Consider the following 22,794-nt stretch of genomic DNA (forward strand, 5'->3'; position numbering starts at 1 on the left):
GCCTGGAGAAGAGGAGGCTGAGGGGAGACCTCATTGCTCTCTGTAGCTCCCTTCCCAGCCTTCCTGGAGGTCCCCTCCAGGATATGGCAATGCAGCTCTGAGGTCTCCCTGAAGCCTTCTCCAGGCTGAGCAGCTCCAACTCTCTCAGCCTGTCCCCATAGCAGAGGTTCTCCAGCCCCCTGATCATCTTTGTGACCTCTGGACCCTCTCCAGCAGGTCCATGTCTCTCTTGTGCTGTGTCTCTCTTTCCCCTCTCCAAGCTCCCCCAGTCCTGGCAGGCATGCTGGGGACAGGTTTTGCTGCTCCCATCTCTTTAATCCCAAAGCAGCTGCTTGAGGGAGAGGAAGTGGCAAGGGGCTGCTCCCTGCTCTGCTGCCTTCGTGGGGTCTGAGTGTCCCCAGAGGGACCTTGGCTGAACCTTGGGCATCAAGATGAGGCAGGAGCTGCTCTGCTGTCCCTTTCAGTACTTGCTCTGTCGGGGCTGTTCCACCTTCCCCAGGGCAGTGCTGGGAGGAGCTGGAGAAATGCTGCCTCACACTTGCTGCTGGCTTTTTTGGGTTGAATCTCTGGGTTTAAGTCACCCAAGTGTCCTGGAGCTGCAGGAATAGCCTTTTCTGCTGTACCTGAGCTGCTGAGTGTGGAGTTTTCTGCCCCCTGAAGATGTGATGATGGTTTTGGGTAAAGGCTGTTGCTCTCCCTGTAGCTTTGTGGCCTTTCCCTTGGGTGAAATACTTTCTTCTGCCTTTAGCAGAGCCCAGGTGCAGGGCACCTTGACACGGTGCCTGCTGTGGAGGGCAGAGCTTTGACCTGTGCCCCCCCTTGCTCCCAGTGCCACTTAGCCTCACCACCCTTGAGCCCTGTCCCAGCGACAGCCGCAGGGACCCTTCAGGTGCATCCTTGGGCCGGGGGTCGCTTCTCGGCCCACCGCCAGGCTTTGGTCCTGGGCTGGGGGGGTGACACACGGTGACACCGACGCCTGGAGCTGCTGGCAGGCAGGAGGTCCCCGTGCCCACTGCGCTGCCGGGCGGGCAGGGGGTAGCCATGGAAACCGTTCTCCCTCCATCCCTCCCCCGGCAGATGACTCTGGCGACGAGGAGCCTGCCTCGCAGTCGGACAAGGGCGAGCTGCAGGGCACGCTGAAGAGCCTCTCGGGGAAGCTGGAGGACCTGAGCACCTGCAATGAGCTGATCGCCAAGCACGGCGCCGCCCTGCAGCGCTCCCTCAGCGAGCTGGAGAGCCTGCGGCTGCCGGCGGAGAGCGGCGAGAAGATCAAGGCGGTGACGGAGCGCGCCACGCTCTTCCGCATCACCTCCAATGCTATGATCAACGTGAGTGCCCGCAGCCCCCTCTCCTCTGCCTCCTCCTCTCCCTCCTTCCCTCCGGCACGGCCCCGTTGCTCCCCGTGCAGCCGGAGCCGGGCGCTGGTGCGAAGCGCGGCCGGGGGCTCGCTGCCGGCTGCCTGCTGCCGTGAGGGGCTGGGAAGTTGGGAAGGGGCAGCTCAGGGAGCGGGGCGGGCGCGTGGGTAAGCCCCGAGGCGGGGCTGACACCATCATTGCAGCAGTGCCTTCCGGGGAGGCTGCTCCCACATGGGACGTGTTGGATGGAAAGGGGGCAAAGGCTGAGGGTTGGGGTGCAGGGGGGTGGAGGGAGTGTTGGGCTTTTCTAGGGGGTGACTTTCTGGCTGGCACAGCAATCTGAAGCCCGTGGCTGCTGCAGGTTCAGACCCACGTCTCCCCCATGGCTCTCATCCTCTTTGACTTCCATGAAGCTGCTCTCATCTGACACGAGCTGGGGATTTAACCCCCTTGAGGTCCCAGCACTGCCTGCTGCTGGCTGTGCTCTCCCAGCCCAGGGAGCTAGAGGTTGGTGCTGGGACTGCTCCCTGCCTTGTGCTGCTTTCTGTGCTGCTTTTTGCCTGTTCTTTGGACAGCTTCTGCTGTCTCCATGGCAGTGAGACAGCCCTTCCTGAGGAGTCATACTTCCCACAGGGAGATCTGGGCAGGGGAAAGGAGAACAAAACTGAGTAAAATATTTCAAGGAAGGTGGCGGGGAGGAGGAGGGGGGGGAAATAAATGCAAAAGCCCAGCAGAGCTGGAATAACAGATGAAGGCAGAGCTGGGGCAATTGTGAATGGAGCAGTGCTGTCCCAGCCCTCAGCCAAAGGAGGTCTTCTGTTGCTTTATGTGAGCTTGGGAAGCATCCTCAGAGCCCAGAGCAGGGCTGGAGGGCACTGGGGAGCTCTACACTCCCAGCACCCCCCCAGGCACAGCCCCCTCCCCGCCCCTGCTCGCAGGGGGTTGTAGCTGTGGTGGGCAAAGGGCTTCCTGAGGTGGTGTCTGGTGTTATGGAGCAGCTCTGGGGTGCTCATGCAGAGCTCTGCCCCTAGAGAGCTCAAGGGGAGGTTTTGGAGCAGGGTGGCAGCATGGCATGAGTGGTGATGGGGTGTGGGCAGGGAACTGCTGGGCACAGCTGGGAATTGCTGGGCTCTGCCCTGCTGAGACCACTCCTGGAGTGCTGTATCCAATACTTCTGGGGCTCTCCAGTTCCAGAGAGACAGAGACCTGCTGGAGAGAGTCCAACAGAGTGTGAGGATGTTGAAGGGACTGGAACAGCTCTGCTGTGGAGGAAGGCTGAGAGCCCTGGGGCTGTTGAGTCTGGAGAGGAGAAGGCTGAGAGGGGACCTGAGCAATGTCTATCAATAGCTGAGGGGTGGGGGTCAGGAGGAAGGTGCCAGGCTCTGGTGAGTGGTACCCAGGGACAGGACAAGGAACCACAGGGATGAGCTGGGACCCAGGAGGTTCCTCCTGAGCATGAGGGGAAAGTTGTTTGGTGTGAGGGTGCTGGAGGCCTGGAGCAGGCTGCCCAGAGAGGTTGTGGAGTCTCCTGCTCTGGAGCCTTTCCAGCCCCCCTGGATGTGTTCCTGTGTGCCCTGCCCTGCGTGCCCCTGCTCTGGCAGGGGGTTAGGCTGGATGCTGTCTGGAGGCCCCTTCCACCCCCTACCATGCTGTGGTTCTCTGATTTCTCCAGCAGCCTTTTGGGAAGGGATGAGCAGAGCAATTATTTGCTGGGCCCAGGCTGGAGAGGGAGGAGGTTGTGGTGGTTGTGATGTGGTAAAAGCTTGAGTGAGGCTGTCTGGTGGGTGGGAGATGGCATGAAAAATACTGTGCAGGGTGAAAAGCAGCAGCAGCATGGCTTGGCCACAACACTGAGCAGGGAGGGAGCAGGGGTGGCTCTGGGTGGACATCAGAGACCTGTTTTTAACAGCATCCTTTTGTGCTTCAGCTTCTGGCTCAGTCTGGAGATGGTCTCTGAAAAGGGAGAGGCTATAGTGTGGAAGGAGCTGGGAGTGAGCAGAGTGACAGCTCTGGGGGCTGGCTGTGCCCCTGCCAGCTGGCTGAACAGGCTGGCATTTCAGGAAGAGGTGGTGGAGAGGTGGGCAGAGGCCACACTGACCCCACAAAGCAGTGACCCTTTCACAGGAGCACAGGATGTGAGGGTTTGGAAGGACCTCTGGAGATCATCAAGTCCAACCCCCTGCCAGAGCAGGGCCATAGAGTCCAGCACAGGTCACACAGGAACACATCCAGACAGGGCTGGAAAGGCTCCAGAGAAGGAGACTCCACAACCTCTCTGGGCAGCCTGCTCCAGGGCTCTGTGGGTGGATGCTCCAGGGATGAGTGCTCCAGGATGGATGCTCCAGTAATGGATGCTCCAGGTATGGATGCCCTGGAATAGATGCCCCAGGGCTGGATGCTCTCTGGATGGATGCCCAGGGCTGGATGCTCTCTGGATGGATGCCCCAGGGCTGGATGCTCTCTGGATGGATGCCCCAGGGCTGGATGCTCTCTGGATGGATGCCCCAGGGCTGGATGCTCTCTGGATGGATGCTCTATGGATGGATGCTCCAGGATGGATGCCCCAGGGCTGGATGCTCTATGGATGGATGCCCCAGGGCTGGATGCTCTATGGATGGATGCTCCATCCATAGAGACAGGAGTGCTGGGCTGACCTCTTGCAGAGAGCAGGGAGAGCTCCTGCCTCATCACTCAGCAGCAGGGCTGTGTGGCCGTGCTGAGGGAGCCAGCTTGGGCCTCAGGAAGCGCCTGCAGGGCTGTGGGAATGGTGCTGCGGCTGGCTACAGCCAGGCTGGGCGGCGGCCAGGCTGCGAGTGAGTGCACCACAGTAGCCTCTTCCCGCTGGCTCTGTGCTTCCCCAAGGCAGGGAGCGTGGAGAGCAGCAGGGCTGGGCCTGGGCATGCATCACTCCTGGGTTCATTTGTGTCTTCCCTCAAGGTTTCTTTACCACTGAGAATTTCTTTGTCATGAGGGTGGTGAGACACTGTAAAGGGTTGCCCAGAGAAGTTGTGGACATCTCATCTCTGGAGGCATTCAAGGCCAGACTGGATGAGGCTTTGAGCAACCTGGGCTGGTGAGAGGTGTCCCTGCCCATAGCAGGGGGCTTGGAACTGGATGACCTTCAAGGTCCCTTCCAACCCAATCCATTCTGTGATTCTTGGATTCTGAGGAGCAGAGTTGGAGGAAGGCTCAGCTGGGCTGGTGCAGTGCCAACAGGGAGAGTGGTAGAGAAGCCAGGGCAGGGTGTGAGGCTGTGCTGGAGATGCTGAGTGGGCAGGCAGCCCTGGGAGCCCTGGCCTGCAGCAGGAGTCCTGAAGGACTCCATCTCTGGCTCTTCAAGAGGCCACTGTGCCCATCACACAGAGGGTGCCAGCCCCTGCTTCGGGACAGACTGACTTCCCCCTGTGGGCTTCCCTTTCCCATGGGAACAGAGCCCTCTGGAGTGAGATAGCAGCCAGGAGCATTCTTCCCCCCTCTGAACCTGCAGGGAGGAGGTGAATGTGCAAAACTCAGAGCTTGAACTGGCACTGAGATCGATAGCAGCCATGTGCTGCTCCTCCTCTGGGGAAGGCAGCCCTGGGCTGCTCCTTTAAGCCTCTCCAAGATGCTCCGCAGCACACCAGAGGCTGCAGCCTCCAGCCTAGCAGCATTTCTCTCCAGGGAGCCCTTTAGGGCCATGCTCTGCCCCAGAAGCAGTTATGGGCTGGCTTCCATGCCCTGGTGCCTCAAGGAGCAGCCAACCTGTCCCTGTGGCCATGCTTGGCTCTTGGAGATGCTGAGTGGCATCTGCTCAGGGGAGGTGTGTGCTGGTGGGCACCACAGATGGGGTTGTGGAGGGGCAGGGTGCTGGAGCTGAGGGTTAGAGCTGCTCAGTTGGATTATTTGGAGACCTGCAGGGTGCCAGGAGGGCACTGCAGACTGCCCTGGGGTCCTGGGCAGCCAGAATGAGCTGTGGCAAGGGCTGGGAGTGACAGGATGAGAGGCAATGCATTGAAGCTTGAGTAGGGCAGATTGAGACTGGAGATGAGGAAGAAGTTCTTTAGAGTGAGGGTGGGGAGACACTGGCACAGGCTGCCCAGGGAGGCTGTGGCTGCCTCCTCCCTGGAGGTGTTCAAGGCCAGGCTGGATGAGGCCTTGAGCAACCTGGGCTGGTGGAGGTGTCCCTGCCCATGGCAGGGAGTTGGCAGTGGATGAGCTTTGAGGTCCCCTCCAACCCATTCTGTGAATCTATGAATCCATTGCCCTTCATCCTGTCACTCCCAGCCCTTGTCACAAGTCCCTCCCCAGCTCTCCTGGAGCCCTCCAGGCACTTTTCAGCCCAGCACAGCCACTGGAGCTGGAGCAGCTCTCTGCTCCCTGCACCCTTAGAGCTTAGGGTTAATTGTGGCTCTGCAGCGAGCGAGCTGCAGCTTCCACCCCTGGATTTGCTTCCTGAGCAGCAGGGATTGCCCTCAGCAGCCCCAGGCAGATGCTCTGCTCCCTACTACGGGAGTCGAACGCCGGCGGTGGGGCAGGGACCTTCCCCGGGGTAGCTCCGGCGGCGCTGACAGTGCGGGAGGAGCTTGCTGCGTTAATTAGCAGCGCTAACGGCGGCCGTTAATTGGCCCGGGGAGAACCATGTCAGCGACCCAGAAGAGCCACAGCCCCGCGATTAAATCTGCAAGCCAAGCCTAATCCTGCCAGGAGCAGCAGGCTGCAGCCAGGGCTCTGCGTGTCCCGGTGCTGGCTGCTGCGGATGTGCTGCGTCCCCAGGTAAAGAACTTGGTGGGGACTTGGCTGTTCCCTGGGGAAGGTGGTGGAGGGTGGTGGGAGTCGCCCTGGGGCCTGCCCCTGCCTGGACAGCTGCCAGAGAGAAGCTGGGGGGCCCAGAAGGTTGGAGAGGGGGAGCCTAGCTCCTGCTTTGGGAGCTGCTGCTGCAGCTTCTTGTCTGGTGTATCCTTTATGGCTTTGATTTGGAGTGAGAGCATCTCTGAGCAGAGCTATCCAGGCAGGACCTTCCTTCAGCTCCCATCATCATCACCACCTCCCATTGTTGCTGAGCCCTTCCAGCCAGGTGATACCACAGGTGTGGGTGCTCAGACCTCTCATGTGTATCCTCACCATGCCTTGGGGCTTCTCACCTCTTCCTCTCCTCCTCCTCATTGTCCCAAGCCCAGGAGGCTTCAGACTCCGTAAATTTGGCTCTTCTCAGAGTGTCATGTGACAAGAGGGTGGTGGAGCCTGAAGAAGAGAAGGCTCCAGGGAGACCTTCTGGTGCCTTTCAGTGCTGAAAGGGTTAAGCAGAAAGCTGGGGGCAGAGTTTTGAGCAGAGCCTGTTGGAACAGGACAGGGGAAGATGGTTTGAACTCAGAGGGAGATTGAGAGTGGAGAGAAGAGAGAAATGTTTGATGCTGAGGGTGGTGAGAGCCTGGCCCAGGCTGCCCAGAGAGGTGGGAGCTGCCCCATGGCTGTCAGCATTCCATGTGAGGTTGTTTGGGGCTGTGCTCAACCTGCTGTAGCTGCAGCTGTCCCTGCTGGGTGCAGGAGGGTTGGACTGGATGAGCCCGAAAGGTCCCTTCCCAGCCAAAGCACTCAGTGCTGCCATGGCTGTAGGATGGGTTCAGGTCTGCACCAGCACCAGGATGCCTGTGCCAGCTCTGCCCTCCTGCTGCTTGGCCACATTCCCATCGCAGCTTCAGAGTGGAGGTTGCAGCCTTTGTGCCCAGGGGGCTGCTGGCTCAGCAGGGGCTGGGTGTGGGAGGGCTGAGCTGGGGGCTGCACTGTCAGCACTGTCCCATCCCTGCTCTGCCACACAGCTGAGTCCTGCCACAAGCCCCTCTGCTCCTCTGGCAGCTGCCAAGCCTGCTGCTTGTTGGCACCATGGGGCAGGAAGGGAGGCTGGGGAGGGCAGACAGCAGAGGGGCACTGGGTTAATGTCTTCTGGGGTTCTGCCTCTGAGGACACAAAGTGTGGTCCCAGGATGATGATGAGGATGGGTGGGAAATGAGCTGGGAGTGCTGGCTGCCAAGAGGCTGAAGATCAGCCAGGGTGTGCCCAGGTGGCTCAGAAGCTACCTGGCATGTGTCTGCAATACAGTGGGCAGCAGGGCCACAGCAGGGATTGTACCCCTGGACTGGGCACTGGTTAGTCTGGAGAGGAGAAGGCTGAGAGGGGACCTGACCCTGGGATCAGGTTTGGGCCCCTCACTCCCAGAAGGACAGAGAGGGCTGGAGGAGGTCCAGAGAAGGGCAACAGAGCTGGGGAGGAGCAGCTGAGGGACCTGGGGGTGTCTGGCTGGAGAAGAGGAGGCTGAGGGGAGAGCTGATTGCTCTCTGCAGCTCCTGAGAGGAGGCTGGAGCCAGCTGGGGCTTGGGCTCTGCTCCCATAGCACAAGAGGAAATGGCCTCAAGTTATCCCAGGGGAGGTTTAGGTTGGACATGATGAACAATTTCTTCCCCTTGAGGGTTGTCCAGGTCTGGCCCAGGCTGCCCATGGCAGTGGTGGAGTCCCCATGCCTGGAGGGGGTTCAAAGCCCTGGAGTTGTGGTGCTGAGGGCCATGGTTTGGTGGTGCCCTGGCAGTGCTAGGGTCAGGCTTGGACTGGGTGATCTGAAAGGTCTCTTCTCTCCAAACCAATTCTGTGATTCTGTGCAGTCAGCTGCTCCCCTCTGGCTCCTTCCCCCAGCATCTGTCAGAGAAGGCGGCACTGAGGTGGCAGCACTGCCCTGCACTTACCCAGGACGTTGTGGCACCAGGAGATGGGGGGGATGGAGAAGAGCTGCTAAAGGCAAGCCCTGTTCCTGCAGCACCTGGCCCAGCAGAGCTCTTTGCAAAGGCACCACATGAGGTCCCAAGCAGCTTCCTCCAGCTCCCAGGGTCGGAGCTGCCCATGGGCAATGCCAGCTGCTCACTGCCAGCGCAGCCGCCCGCTCTGTGCTGGGCACAGCTGCTCCCACAGCCTGCAGAGATGGCTCCAGCAGGCAGGCAGGCGAGGAGAGGAGCCAGCAAGAGTCTCATTAACTCTTCTGTGGGAGAGCCCTGCACAGGACAGAGCTCTCCCAGGACACCAGAGCCAGGATCAGGTCTCCAGGGGGCTGGCAGTGGAGCTCAGCCACCCTCGTGGTGCTGGCTCTGTGCTTTGCAGGCTCCTGAGCAAGTCCTCAAGGAGTTCCTGGGGCTTTGGGCAAGACAAGAGGAAGGAAGAAACTGCAGCAGCTGCTTGGAGGTAGCTCACAGGGCATGAGCTGATTGTCAGGAGCTTGCCAAGGAGAAGAACTGAGAAGGCTGAGAGCCCTGGGGCTGTGAGTCTGGAGAGGAGAAGGCTGAGAGGGGACCTGAGCAATGTCTATCAATAGCTGAGGGGTGGGGGTCAGGAGGAAGGTGCCAGGCTCTGGTGGGTGGTACCCAGGGACAGGACAAGGAACCACAGGGATGAGCTGGGACCCAGGAGGTTCCTCCTGAGCATGAGGGGAAAGTTGTTTGGTGTGAGGGTGCTGGAGGCCTGGAGCAGGCTGCCCAGAGAGGTTGTGGAGTCTCCTGCTCTGGAACCTTTCCAGCTCCCCTGGATGTGTTCCTGTGTGCCCTGGGCCACAGCAGGGACTGTCCCCCTGGACTGGGCACTGGTGTGGCCACACCTCGAATCCTGGGGTCAGTTCTGGGCCCCTCACTCCAAGAAGGACATTGAGAAGCTGCAGCAGATCCAGAGAAGGGCACAGAGCTGGGGCAGAGTCTGGAGAACAGAGCTGGGGAGGAGCAGCTGAGGGACCTGGGGGTGTCTGGCTGGAGAAGAGGAGGCTGAGGGGAGAGCTGATTGCTCTCTGCAGCTCCTGAGAGGAGGCTGGAGCCAGCTGGGGCTTGGGCTCTGCTCCCAAGGAACAAGGGACAGCACAAGGGAAGAGTCTCACATTGCCCCAGGGGAGGTTTAGGTTGCACGTGATGAACAATTTCTTCCCCTTGAGGGTTGTCCAGGTCTGGCCCAGGCTGCCGATGGCAGTGGTGGAGTCCCCATGCCTGGAGGTGTGGTGCTGGGGCCATGGTTCAGTGGTGCCCTGTTCCTGCTGGCCACACAGTGCTGGTCCAGGCCAGGCTGCTGGTGGCCCCCTTGGCTCCTTGGGCACTGCTGGCTCACCTGCAGCCAGCTGTCCACCTGCACCTCACCAGACAGCATTGCAGTGGGGGTTGAGGTCAAGGAACCCCTCTGGGGCAGACTCTTGGCCACCTCCCTGCTGTGGATGCAGATTTTGGTGCCCTGCCCCAGGCTGGCACCACGTGGGTGTGCTCAGAGCCCCAAAGGCTCAGGACTTGCCCTCCCTGGGGAGGCTGTGGTGTGGTGGCAGCAGCACAGCTGTGTCCCAGGCTTCTGATGGCTGCAGGAAGGAAGGCAGCACTTCAGCTGCAGGCACACAGAGAGCAGCCAGGGCCTGGGTCCCTGCTGAATGGAGCTCAGCTCCTCCTCTGTAATTCAGCAGTGAAAAGGAGATGATTGAGCACAGCTGTCCCTCCTGGGTGGTGATGTGCTGCTTGTGCCATGCTGGCAGAGGAAGGATCTGGCTGAGGAGCAGATTCACAGATCCACAGAATGGGTTGGGTTGGAGGGGACCTTCAAGATCATCCAGTTCCAACCCCCTGCCATGGGCAGGGACACCTCCCACCAGCCCAGCTTTCTGAAGGCCTCATCCAGCCTGGCCTTGAACACCTCCAGGGAGGGGGCAGCCACAGCCTCCCTGGGCAGCCTGTGCCAGTGTCTCCCCACCCTCAGACTGAAGGACTTCTTCCTCAGCTCATGTCCCATCCTGCCCCACCAACCAGCTTTCACTGCACCAGGACAATCCCAGGTGGTTTCCCACCACATCTTAGTGTGCTGAGCTCCCCAAGCTGGAGCAAACTGGCAGTCCCCACCCTCAGTGCCAGCCAGCTGTCCCCAGATGGGTATTCTGTGCCTGCTGCCTGCAGAGAGGGAGCTCCGGAGCAGCTAAGGAACTTTGCTGGGTGGGAGGCTCGTGGCCACTATCTCATTGCTTGCCTTTGTGCTCTCATCCTCTTAGTGCAATGCATCAGCACAATGAAGGAAGCCAGGGTGCCAGCTCAGAGCATGGCACCATACTTCAGCTGGCAGCTGAGGACGAAGGCTTCAGGGCAGGGTCCACCCATGGGTGCTGTGGGTGGCTACCAGCTTGGGTGATTTTCAAGCTGAGGAGGAGCTGAATCAGTTCCAGACAGCAAAGCATCCTGAAACTCTGTGGTGCAGTCTCACACCTCCCTGTGCCCATCCTGGCAGCTCCATGAGGTCCCTGGCTCATGGGAGGTGGTCCCTGGCAGGCTGGGGAGAGCAGGGAGAGGGGAGGCCTCCCTGGTTGCAGTCAGAGAAGCACTGAAGCACCTGGCACACTGCTCTGGGCTTGCAGGAGCCAGGCTGGGGGTGTGGAGGGATGGGCACAGTCTCCTCTCCTCTCCTGGGGGCATCCCCACCCCGAAGCAGCTCTAAATGCTCCTGCAGCATGGAGCTGGCAGGGGAAGGAGCTCAGCCAGGTTGGTAGCTCCGTCACCACTGCTGGTGCTTCCTCGGGTTGCTGCCAGCCAGAGGTGGAAGTGCAGAGGGTGGGAGGCATCGGTGCTGCAAGACAAAGCCACGTTCAGAGCCGGCAGGGCACTTCTGGGCTGGGTGATTCTTTCTGCCTGGGTGAAGCTGCAGGTGGCTGTGCCCACCTGAAGGGTGCTGCAGGCTGGTGTGTGCTGGGGTCACCCCGGGGCAGGGCTGTGCTTGTCCCTGCTACAGAGAGCAGGCAGGGTGTGCGAGCAGGGCTGTGGGGCTGACCCTGCGGGAACTTGCCTGCGGGCTGGGCTCTGTGTGCTGGGAGCAGGCAGCAGCCGCTGGGGGTGGGGAGAGCACAGAACGGCTCAGGCTGGAAGCCACCTCAGAGAGCATCTACTGCAACCTCCCGGCCGTGGGAGGCTGTGGCTGCCCCCTCCTGCGGGTGTCCAAGGCCAGGCTGGGTGAGGGCTGGGGCAGCTGAGTCTAGCTGAGAGGTGTCCCTGGGCATGGTGGGGGGCTTGGAGGAGAGGAGCTGTGAGGTCCCTTCCAACGTGGGCCCCTCTGTGTCAGATGATGTCTGAGGTCCCTTCCAGCCTGAGCCATTCCGTGTCCAGATTATGTCTGAAGATCCCTTCCCACCTGAGCCGTGCTGTGTGGCAGTGCTGGCTCGGAGGGCAGCTGCTGGGCTGCGAGGGCGATGCCAGGAGCTGACCCTCGCTCCCTGCCTTCCCTGCCCGCAGGCCTGCCGAGATTTCCTGGAGCTGGCCGAGAGCCACAGCCGGCGCTGGCAGCGGGCGCTGCAGCATGAGCGGGAGCAGCGCATCCGCCTGGAGGAGACCATCGAGCAGTTAGCCAAGCAGCACAACAGCCTGGAGAGGGCCTGCCGAGGGGCTCCCGGCCTCCCCCCCGCCCCCTCCGGTGGCCCCAGCACAGCCAAGGGTGAGCAGAGCCCCTGCAGGGGGGCGGGGCTGTGCCGGGCAGTGCCCCGAGGCTCCCACCCCTCTCCTTCCTCCACCGCTATCATCATCCCTGGCTGGCTGCTGCTCCCTGCCTGGGGGCTGCACCTGCAGCACCTGTCTGACTCTGGGGTCCTCAGCTGGGAAAGCTGAGGGCTGAGGAATGTCTCTGAGCATGGCCTGGAGCTGATGTTTTTTCCCTGCTCTCATCCCAAGGGGATCTGGCAGCAGACAGCACAGTGCAGGGCACCCCTCTGTGTCTGCCTCTGGCAGCCTGCTGGCATGTCTGGAGGTGCAGGGAGGCTTTGGGTGCCTGCAGGGGGGAGCAGGAGATGCCCTGCCAGGGCACAGCCTTGCTTTTAGAGCTAGAAATTGATAGGGCATCTTCTGGTCAGGCAGCGGGGTGGAGAGGAGGAGAAGAAGCTGTAAGGGCAGGGATGCAGCAGGAGGAGGGTGGGTTCATGCTGGCTGGGTTCCAGAGGGCACCAGCAGCACCTGAGCATCTCAAGCCCTTTGTGCCCACAGGGAGTGTGCAGTCAGCCAAAGCAGAGGCCAGTGATGAAGATGAGGAGACAGAGTACTTCGATGCCATGGAGGATGCACCAGCCTTCATCACTGTAACCGCAGACCCCAAGCACCACAGGTAGGAGCCCCTGCCCCAGGGCAGCCTCTGGCAGGCTGCTGGGGCCTGCTGGGAGGGCAGGAGGAGCAGGGGGCAGCCCTCACCAGCTGCTGCTTCCTTCCCTGCAGGCGTTCGGGCAGCAACCTGAGCGGGGCCAGCGAGGGCCACCCTGAGGACTGGAACCTGGAGGACAGTGTGAGTTGGGCAGAGAGGGAGGGATGGTCCTGTTGGGATGAAATCAGGGCTGAGGAGCAGGAGAAAGGGAGGTGGTTGGAGGCACTTTGTCTCCACACCTCCAGGATGGAGCACACAGGCTGCCTGTGAGCTGTGCATGAGGAACATCTCAGCAGTGCTACAGCAGCACCCCCAACACCTCCTAAGGGAAGCAGGACAGTGCTGGGGGGCAGCTGCACCATCATTTCCCCCCTGCCCTGGAAATCAGGCTGCCACTGATGCTCCCTGAAGGGGCTCCAGCAGAACTGGGGAAGGACTTTGATTAAGAGCTGGGAGTGCCAAGGGACAATGGATTGAAGATGAGAAAGAAATTGTTTAGAGTGAGGGTGGGGAGACACTGGCACAGGCTGCCTAGGGAGGCTGTGGCTGCCCCCTCCCTGGAGGTGTTCAAGGCCAGGCTGGATGAGGCCTTGAGCAACCTGGGCTGGTGGGAGGTGTCCCTGCCCATGGCAGGGGGTTGGAATCTTTAAGGTACCTTCCAACCCAAACCATTCCATGGTTCTAAATGCACACAACATCTCCTGAGCTCTGGTTGCTGCTCCCAGGAGCTGCCAGGTCAGGCTGGGCCAGTCCAGCTTAGGTTTGCTTTTCACCTGTTGCTTCTGCAGGTCTTTGAAAGCTCAAATCAGAGCAGCTACAATGAATCCACCTGCAAAGATCTCCTGCCCAAGAAGAGGAGGAGGACTCGGATCCCTGACAAACCCAACTACAGCCTTAACCTCTGGAGCATCATGAAGAACTGCATTGGCAAAGAGCTCTCCAAGATCCCCATGCCTGTAAGCTGCCAGGGGGGTGCTGGACACTGGCAGTGAAGGGTGGGCACAGCTCAGGGATTGGGATTGCAGCTCTGGGAGGTTCTCACTTGAGGGCAGGGATGGCATCCAGAAGGGTCTTGACAGGCTTGAGAAGTGAGGCAGTGCCAGCTGCAGGAGGGGCAGCAAGTCACAGGGCAAGGTCCTGCAGCTGGCTCAGGCCAAGCCCAGGCACAAATCCAGGCTGGGTGCAGAGGGGTCTGAGAGCAGCCCTGAAGAAAAAGCGTTGGGGGTGCTGGGTGCTGAGCAGCTGCCCAGGAACCAGCAGTGGCCTCCTGCAGCTGTTGGAGAGAGTTCAGAGGAGGCCACAAAGATGATCCAAGGGCTGGAGCAGTTCTGCTGTGAGGACAGACTGAGGGAGCTGGGGGTGTGCAGCCTGGAGAGGAGAAGGCTCCAGGGGCACCTCAGAGCTGCCTGTCAGGACCTGAAGGGATCCTGCAAGAAGGCTGCAGAGAGACTTTTGCTGAGGGGGTCTAGAGCCAGGCCAAGGGGGAATGGTTTGAAGCTGAGGCAGAGCAGGGTTAGAGTGGAGCTGAGGAAGAAGTTGTTGAGTGTGAGGGTGGTGAGAGTCTGGCACAGGCTGCCCAGGGAGGCTGTGGCTGCCTCCTGCCTGGGGGTGTTCAAAGCCAGGTTGGATGAGTCCTGGAACAACCTGGACTGGTGGGAGGGGTCCCTCCCCGAGGCAGGGGGCTGGAACTGGATGGGCTTTAAGGTCCCTTCCAACCCAGCCCATTCTAGGAATCTGTGCATCTTCCTTTGCTTGGAACAGGGGAAGGAGCAGCTTAGAGGGGCTGGGGTGTTGGATTTTTGGTGTTCTGCCTGCAGCCAGAGCAGTGCCTGGCACTCTGTGAGTCAGAGGGGGGAGCTGGTCTCTCCTTTGTGCAATTCTGAGACACAAACACAGCCCAGCACTGCCTGGCAGCCTCCCTGCAGCACCAGCATCAGATGAAGTTCTGCTGGTACAGAAATGAGCTGAGGACATGAAATGCCAGCAGCTGGGGCCTGCAGAGAGGAAATTGATCTCTTCCCTATCCACCACATTATCATGGGAGCTGCTGAAGCCCAGGCCAGACCTGGGAGCAGTGTTCAGCTTGCACAGCAGCTGCCGGGGCGGGCATGGGGGATGGGACCCCTCCTGCCCTGCCCAGGGGCAGGGATCTGCTTTCCCAGCACTGCTGGCTCTGGAGATGCTCAGCAGAGCTGTGGGGGCTCAGCCTGGTGCCCACCCCTGCTGCCAGCTCCTCTGAGGGTGGTTGGGTTACAGTGGGACTCAGTGATTCACAGCTGGCACTGGGCTGGAAGGCAGCCTCCAGGGGCATCTTGTCCAAGGCCCTGCAGGCAGCAGGGACCCCTCCAACCAGAGCAGGCTGCACAGGGACACAGCAAGGCTCAGCTTGGATGGCTGCAGGGATGGAGCACAGGCTGGAGAACCAAATGTGTGGGATGCTGCTGGTTAGCAGGGCACAGGGCTGAGGGGAGGAGGCCAAGGGGTGCTGTGCCCAGCTGGCATCTCTCCTGCTCTGCCAACCTCTGCTTGTTGCCCTGCAGGTGAACTTCAATGAGCCTCTCTCCATGCTGCAGAGGCTGACAGAGGACCTGGAGTACCACGAGCTGCTGGACAAGGCAGTGAAGTGTGAGAGCTCCATCGAGCAGATGTGCTTCGTGGCTGCCTTCTCGGTGTCTTCCTACTCCACCACCGTCCACCGCACGGCCAAGCCCTTCAACCCCCTGCTGGGGGAAACTTACGAGCTGGACCGGCTGGAGGAGCTGGGCTTCCGCTCCCTCTGCGAGCAGGTCAGCACAGGGGCAGGGGGCACAGAGTCACAGCGTGCCAGGGCTTGGAGGGGAGCTCCAGACAGCATCTAGCCCAACCCCCTGCCAGGGCAGGGCACACAGGAACACATACAGGGGGGCTGCATAGGCTCCAGAGCAGGAGACTCCACAACCTCTCTGGGCAGCCTGCTCCAGGCCTCCAGCACCCTCACACCAAACAACTTTCCCCTCATGCTCAGGAGGAACCTCCTGGGTCCCAGCTCATCCCTGTGGTTCCTTATCCTGTCCCTGGGCACTACCCACCAGAGCCTGGCACCTTCCTCCTGACCCCCACCCCTCAGCTATTGATAGACATTGCTCAGGTCCCCTCTCAGCCTTCTCCTCTCCAGACTAACCAGCCCCAGGGCTCTCAGCCTTCCTCCACAGCAGAGCTGTTCCAGGTCCTTCATCATCTTCACAGCCCTCTGTTGGACTCTCCCCAGCAGGTCTCTGTCTCTCTGGAACTGGGGAGCCCAGAACTGGGTGCAGGACTCCAGGTGTGGCCTCAGCAGGACACAGTCATGCCCTCCCCTGCTGCGCCGCTGCTCACATAACCTCCAAAGTCCTTTCCAGTATTGGAAGGTAGCTCTGAGGTCCAGTGGCCCTTTGGGAATGTCACAGAGCTCAGGCTCAGCAACCTGAGCAGCATCACCCTCTCACCCCAGGAGCAGTGCCCCCAGCCTGCTGCACAGCTGCATCCCGCAGCTGGCTTCTTGCCCAGCCCAGAGAATTCAGGGGTCCCTTCTCCATCACCTCCCCCCTGCCCTGGCTCCCTGCTGCTACTGTAGCAGGCAGTGGCTGGATTCCATCCATCCCTGGTGTTCTCTGTGGCCTCACTCATCCTCCTGGGGTGCACTGAGAACATCAAGACCTGCACAGAGGAGGTCACAAAGATGAGCCAAGGGCTGGAGCAGCTCTGCTGTGAGGCCAGGCTGAGGGAGCTGGGGGTGTACAGCCTGGAGAGGAGAAGGCTCCAGGGGGACCTCAGAGCTGCCTGCCAGGACCTGAAGGGATCCTACAGGAAGGCTGCAGAGAAACTTTTGCTGAGGGGGTCTAGAGCCAGGCCAAGGGGGAATGGTTTGAAGCTGAGGCAGAGCAGGGTTAGAGTGGAGCTGAGGAAGAAGTTGTTGAGTGTGAGGGTGGTGAGAGTCTGGCACAGGCTGCCCAGGGAGGCTGTGGCTGCCTCCTGCCTGGGGGTGTAAAGGCTAGGCTGGATGAGGTCTGGAGCAACCTGGGCTGGTGGGAGGTGTCCCTGCCCAAGGCAGGGAGGTTGGAGCTGATGCTCTCTGTGATCCCTTCCAACCTGAGCCATTCTCTGACTGACAAAGAGCCTCTTCCACAGCTCTGGACTTCCCTTGGCTGCTGCTGTGCTGCTCAGCCCGGCATGGCACTGGTAATCCTGTGCCTGAAATCCAGTTACCCAAAGAGGATTTCCTGCCCCTGGATTTCACAGAGAGCTTTTGGCTCTGCTCACCTTTGTAATCAAGCAGCTGGGGGGGGGCAGTGCTTAGCCTGTAATTAACAGCACTGCCAGTCCAGGGTGGCTGTGGTGGGGGAGAAGCTGGACAGGAGCCAGCAATGGGCACTGGCAGGCCAGAATGGGCTGCCAGTGTCCATTGCCAGAGATGCAGAGAGGGGATCCTGCCCCTCTGCTCTACTCTGGGGAGACTTCACCTGCAGGACTGTGTCCAGCTCTGGGACACAAGAGAGACCTGGACCTGCTGGGAGAGGGTTCAGAGGAGGCCACCAAGATGATCAGAGGGCTGTGGGGACAGGCTGGGAGAGTTGGGGCTGTGCAGCCTGCAGAAGAGAAGGCTCCAGGGAGACCTTAGAGCTGCATTGCAATATTTGCAGGGCACCATGCTCAGAAGGGGCTGTGGGGATAGGCCCAGGGGCAAGGGTTTGGAACTGGAGCAGGGCAGGGTTAGGTTGGACAGCAGGAGGAAGCTCTGCACAGGGAGGGTAGGGAGACACTGGCACAGGCTGCCCAGGGAGGTGCTTGAGGCTCCATCCCTGCAGACATCCAAGCTCAGCCTTGCTGTGTCCCTGGGCAGCCTGCTCTGGCTAGAGGTGTCCCTGCTGCCTGCAGGGGGTGGACAAGATGCCCCTGGAGGCTCCCTTCCAACCTGGTACAATCTGTGAATCCTTGCGGAGCGGGGCCCTGCCATGAGGTGCCAGCACAGCACCATCTCACCAGAACAGTTGCTCAGGTTAAGATCTCAGGGGGAGGCTTTGCCAATGAGCTTTGGAATGTCCTGGCAGTAGCTCCCTGCAGCTCCGTGTGCTGCTGAGGAGCCTCGTGGGGAGATGCCCAGGAGAAGCATCCTCAAGGCCCAGGCTGCCGTGGGGCACTGCCTGGTGCTGGTGACTGTGACCTTACAGAGTGTCCCTCTTGCCTCCCAGGTGAGCCACCACCCCCCAGCAGCTGCCCACCACGTGTACTCCCGGCGGGGCTGGACGCTGTGGCAGGAGATCACCATCGCCAGCAAGTTCCGGGGCAAATACCTCTCCATCATGCCCCTGGGTAGGTGACCTGTGCCAGGGGCTCTGGGCCTTCCCTTCCTCCCCCTGCTGCTCCTGCAGGACCCCAGAGCTCAGTGAATTCCCACCCTGAGCTCCTGGTCACAGCCAGCCCCTTAACTTGGCTGCCCTGGAGATGGGAATTCTGCCAGCAGCAAGGGGACTCTGCCCTGGAAGCAGCCTCCTTGCCCGGCACTTAGTTCCTCCTTAGCTGGTGGCTCAAGGGCAACTCCCCCTCCCTGGCAGCCTCCTTTGTCTGCTGCCTGTGCCTGGGCTGGGCAGTGTGCCTGGGGCTGGCCCCAGGGCTGTGCTGGTGCCTGGCTGTGTCGTGCTGGGAGTCCAGCAGGCAGCACCCAGCTGTGCTTCGGGTGGGGGTGGAAGGAGAGCAGGAGGCCTTGCAGCTGCCTGCCTGCAGCAGACCCTGGAGCGTGGCTGGGGGCTGGTGGTGGGAGCTGGGGGTTGACGGGCAAGGTTGGCTCCGAGGTTGTGCTCATCACAGTGCCAGGGTGGTTGCGTGCCCCAGGGCAGGGTGCCCACAGCTCTGCCCAGCCATGGCCCTCACTGAGCTGGGGGTCCCCCTCTCTCCACAGGAGCCATCCACCTGGAGTTCCACTCCAGTGGCAATCACTATGTCTGGAGGAAAGTCACCTCCACAGTCCACAACATCATCGTGGGCAAGCTCTGGATTGACCAGGTCGGTGCCAGTGGCTCCAGGGCAATGGATCTGCCCTGGCACGGGGGGGCTGGAAGGGCTCTACCCTCCTGGGGTGTCCCCACCCTGCTCCTACCACCCTGGGAAGCTGGCAGGGGCTGGAGGAGGCTCTTGCCAAGGGTGGTGACCCATGGGCTGGGCCCTGCCCTGCCGCTGTTGTGCCATGGGGCAGGGGGTGAGGGGTGGTGCTCGGTGCCTGCGCTGCAACTGATGCCTGCTTTGTCTCCCTGCCAAGCCTCTCACTCGCTGTGGTTCTGTCTTCCATCTAGTCTGGTGAGATTGAGATTGTTAACCATAAGTCAAAAGATAAATGCCAGCTGAAATTTACCCCCTACAGCTACTTCTCCAGGGATGTGCCCCGAAAGGTGAGTGCCCAGCAGGCTCCTCTGGCAGCCGGGCATGGGGTGGGACCTGAGGTGGGCTCCTGGGCTCCCAGGCCTTCAGCTGGGGTGAGCCCCAGTGTTGGGAGTAAGGAGCTGTGCCATGGAGGCCTGTGGGGGGGACCTCCAAGCAGAGGCTGTGCTGGAGCTGCAGCACTGGGAGGGCTTTGCTGGGCTGGAGCCCCCACGGCGTGTTCAGGATGTCCTGTGCTGGGCTCAGCTGCTGGTGAGGGGACACAGTGCCCAGCTCCAGTTGGGGCACCCAGGGGCTGTTGTGCCCTCCTGTCCCCCTTTCCTGCCCTCTGGGCACTCGCAGAGGCCAGCAGAGCCCTCTCCTTGTGGCAGGTGAGCGGGGTGGTGAGCGATGCTGAGGGCAAGGCTCACTACGTCATGTCTGGCACCTGGGACGAGAGGATGGAGTGCTCCAAGATAGTGCAGAGCAGCCAGGGCAGTGCCAGCACCGAGGGCAAGCAGAAGACTGTCTACCAGACCCTGACCCCAAAGGTCCTCTGGAAGAAGTACCCCCTCCCGTGAGTGCTCCCTGGGGCAGGCTGTGGGGCTGGGGGCGCTGGGCAGGGCTGCCCCACAGCCTGGGGGGGGCATTGTCTGCCCAGCCCTGGGGACGTGGGAAGGGCACCAGGGCTTGGGTGGCTGAGTGGCTGTGGCCCCTGCAAGGGAAGGGTGGCTCTGGGGCCCCTTGCAGGTGGGTTTTGGGCAGCTGGGGTTCCTGGGAAGGGTTTTTGGGCTGTTGGCCATGGCAGGGAGATGTGCTGGCTGCTTTGCCATGTGGGGGTGTCCCTGGTCTGCCTGCTCACTAGCTGCCTTGGCCCACTGGAGACCAGTCCCTGTGGGCACCTACCCACAGCAGGGCTGATTGCAAAGCAGCCTCCAACCTTAGGTGGCACCAAGGACTGAGCCCTGCTTTGGGGGTGCTCCTTCGGGCAGGGCCCCTGTGCCAAGCATCTTCCACTCGGTGCCACCCAGTTCTGCACTGGGGACCCAGCAGCTCCTGGCTGAGGCTGTTTCAGGTCTTGGCTCTGCCAGGCAGTGCCCAGAGCTCCTGGGCTTGGCTTTGAGCTGCTCTGTGTGCAGCCAGCACAGGGGGGCTGCTCTCCTCTGAGACACCCAGCAGCTGCCCTTTCTGCTTAGAGGGTGGGTGGGAGGCTGCTGAAGGGGCTCCTGAGGGGGCTCCACGTCTGGGTTGCGGGAGCAGGGGAGGGAGGCAAAGGGCTTGAGGCGGACCTCAGGCTGCTGGGTGCTGAGCTGGGGGCTGGGTGCCGGGGGCTGGTGCCGAGCCGTGCCATGCCGGGGGCGGGTGCCGGGGGCTGGTGCTGAGCCGTGCCGTGCCGGGGCAGGGAGAACGCCGAGCACATGTACTTCTTCTCGGAGCTGGCCCTGACCCTGAACGAGCCCGAGGAGCGGGTGGCGCCCACCGACAGCCGGCTGCGGCCCGACCAGAGGCTGATGGAGAGCGGCCGCTGGGACGAGGCCAACGTGGAGAAGCAGCGGCTGGAGGAGAAGCAGCGAGCGGTGCGCAGGAGGAGGGAGGCCGAGGCCGTGGAAGCTCTGGAGGAGGGTGAGGTGCTCGGGGCAGGGACCCCGCACTGTAGGGGGAGGGAGGATGTGGGGGGAAAAAAAAAAAAGCTTGCTTGAGTGGAGGGGGTGGAGAAGGGACCCTGGAGGTGTTTGGGGGTGGGAGGGATGTGAGGGACTTGAGGGAGCTGAAGCTGGTCTGGAGAGGAGCAGCTGAGGGAACAGCTCTGCTATGGGGACAGGCTGAGGGAGCTGGGGGTGTGCAGCCTGGGGAAGAGGCAGCTCCAGGGGGACCTCAGAGCTGCCTGCCAGGACCTGAAGGAATCCTGCAGGAAGGCTGCAGGGAGACTTCCAAAAGACCTGCAGGAACAGGACCAGGGGCAAGGGTTTGAATTGAGAACAGAGCAGATTTAGATTGGATGTGAGGAACAAGCTTTGCACCAGGAGGCTGCTGGAACACTGCAGCAGGCTGCCCAGGGAGGTGGTGGAGTCCCCATGCCTGGAGGCATTCAGGAACCCTGTGGCCATGGCACTTGGGTTTGGTGGCCATGGTGGTGCTGGGTTGCTGGTTGGGTTGGCTGCTCTCAGAGGGCTTTTTCAACCCCAACAAGCCTGTGAGCCTGGGTTTGGGGTGGGTTTGGGGCCCTGGCAGCCCTCACAGTCTGTTGCTCCCCCAGGGAAGGACTACGAGGGCTACATCCCGCAGTGGTTCGAGCGCAAGGTGGACGCCGTCACCGGGGAGCTGATCTGTGTCTACAAGGGAGGCTACTGGGAGGCCAAGGACAAGCAGGACTGGAGCAGGTGCCCTGACATCTTCTGACACGGCCAGCCCCGTGCCCTGGGGCACACAGGGACAGCAAGGGCAGGCTGGCAGTACCCTGCTCCTGCCCCTGAGGGCAGCACATAGAGCTGGGCCAGGCACAGCTCCAACGGCAAATCCAACCAGGGAACCCAAACCTACTTTTGTATGCACTGATTCCAAGCATCCCTTTCCTTCTTCTTCTCTCTTTCTTCTTCTTCTTCTCTCTTTCTTCTTCTTCTTCTCTCTTTCTTCTTCTTCTTCTCTCTTTCTTCTTCTTCTTCTCTCTTTCTTCTTCTTCTTCTTCTCTCTTTCTTCTTCTTCTTCTTCTTCTCTCCTTCTTCTTCTTCTTCTTCTCTCTTTCTTCTTCTTCTTCTTCTTCTCTCTTTCTTCTTCTTCTTCTTCTTCTCTCTTCTTCTTCTTCTTCTTCTCTCTTTCTTCTTCTTCTTCTTCTCTCTTTCTTCTTCTTCTCTCTTTCTTCTTCTTCTTCTTCTTCTCTCTTCTTCTTCTTTTCTTCTTCTTCTTCTTCTTTCTTCTTCTTCTTCTTCTCTCTTTCTTCTTCTTATTCTCTCTTTCTTCTTCTTCTTCTTCTTCTCTCTTTCTTCTTCTTCTTCTTCTTCTTCTTCTCTCTTTCTTCTTCTTCTTCTTCTTCTTCTTCTCTCTTTCTTCTTCTTCTTCTTCTTCTTCTCTCTTTCTTCTTCTTCTTCTTCTTCTCTCTTTCTTCTTCTTCTTCTTCTTCTCTCTTTCTTCTTCTTCTTCTTCTTCTCTCTTTCTTCTTCTTCTTCTTCTTCTCTCTTTCTTCTTCTTTCTTTCTTCTTCTCTCTTTCTTTTTCTTCTCTCTTTCTTTTTCTTCTCTCTTTCTTTTTCTTCTCTCTTTCTTTTTCTTCTCTCTTTCTTTTTCTTCTCTCTTTCTTTTTCTTCTCTCTTTTTCTTCTCTCTTTCTTTTTCTTCTCTCATTCTTTTTCTTCTCTCTTTCTTTTTCTTCTCTCTTTCTTTTTCTTCTCTCTTTCTTTTTCTTCTCTCTTTCTTTTTCTTCTCTCTTTCTTTTTCTTCTCTCTTTCTTTTTCTTCTCTCTTTCTTTTTCTTCTCTCTTTTTCTTCTCTCTTTCTTTTTCTTCTCTCTTTCTTTTTCTTCTCTCTTTCTTTTTCTTCTCTCTTTCTTTTTCTTCTCTCTTTCTTTTTCTTCTCTCTCTCTTTTCTGTTTTTAATGGTGGCTTTTTCAGCAGCTAACAAGGAAGGAGGACACCTGGGGCTGGTTCCTTGGCAGCCTGTTTCTTGCTATCAGGAGTTGCTGCCTCTTATCTGCCAGCACCTCGGCTGTCCTGGCCTGGGACATCCAAAGATGCTTTCCTTCAGGGGATGCTGTGCAGCTGTGTGAGCTCTGGAACCTCCTTTGGTTTTGGTTTTTTCTTTTCCCCATTCCTGTGTGGACTTGATGGAATTATTTTTTTAAGAAAAAAAAAAATCTCCCTCCTGGTTCAGGTTCCTAAAAGATGGACACAAAGGAAACAACCTCCACGTCCTGCTCAGAAAGCCACCCCCCAGGTGCT

General features: G+C 59.8%; 1 protein-coding gene across 1 annotated transcript in view; it reads left to right on the plus strand.

Moving 5' to 3' along the window:
• Positions 1–21,486, plus strand: part of OSBP2 (oxysterol binding protein 2) — a 51,662-nt gene extending 30,176 nt beyond the window's left edge. The window contains exons 3-15 of the mRNA XM_054392608.1: positions 1,078–1,328; positions 11,606–11,804; positions 12,347–12,464; positions 12,572–12,638; positions 13,286–13,453; positions 15,038–15,283; positions 17,705–17,825; positions 18,412–18,515; positions 18,803–18,898; positions 19,259–19,443; positions 20,269–20,461; positions 20,960–20,983; positions 21,108–21,486. Coding sequence (XP_054248583.1) covers positions 1,078–1,328; positions 11,606–11,804; positions 12,347–12,464; positions 12,572–12,638; positions 13,286–13,453; positions 15,038–15,283; positions 17,705–17,825; positions 18,412–18,515; positions 18,803–18,898; positions 19,259–19,443; positions 20,269–20,461; positions 20,960–20,983; positions 21,108–21,266 — 1,931 coding nt within the window. The 3' untranslated portion in view covers positions 21,267–21,486. The remainder of the gene's footprint in view (positions 1–1,077; positions 1,329–11,605; positions 11,805–12,346; positions 12,465–12,571; positions 12,639–13,285; positions 13,454–15,037; positions 15,284–17,704; positions 17,826–18,411; positions 18,516–18,802; positions 18,899–19,258; positions 19,444–20,268; positions 20,462–20,959; positions 20,984–21,107) is intronic.
• The last annotated feature ends 1,308 nt before the right edge of the window (positions 21,487–22,794 follow it).

Source organism: Indicator indicator, chromosome 26 (genome assembly GCF_027791375.1).
Source record: "Indicator indicator isolate 239-I01 chromosome 26, UM_Iind_1.1, whole genome shotgun sequence".
Taxonomy (NCBI): domain Eukaryota; kingdom Metazoa; phylum Chordata; class Aves; order Piciformes; family Indicatoridae; genus Indicator; species Indicator indicator.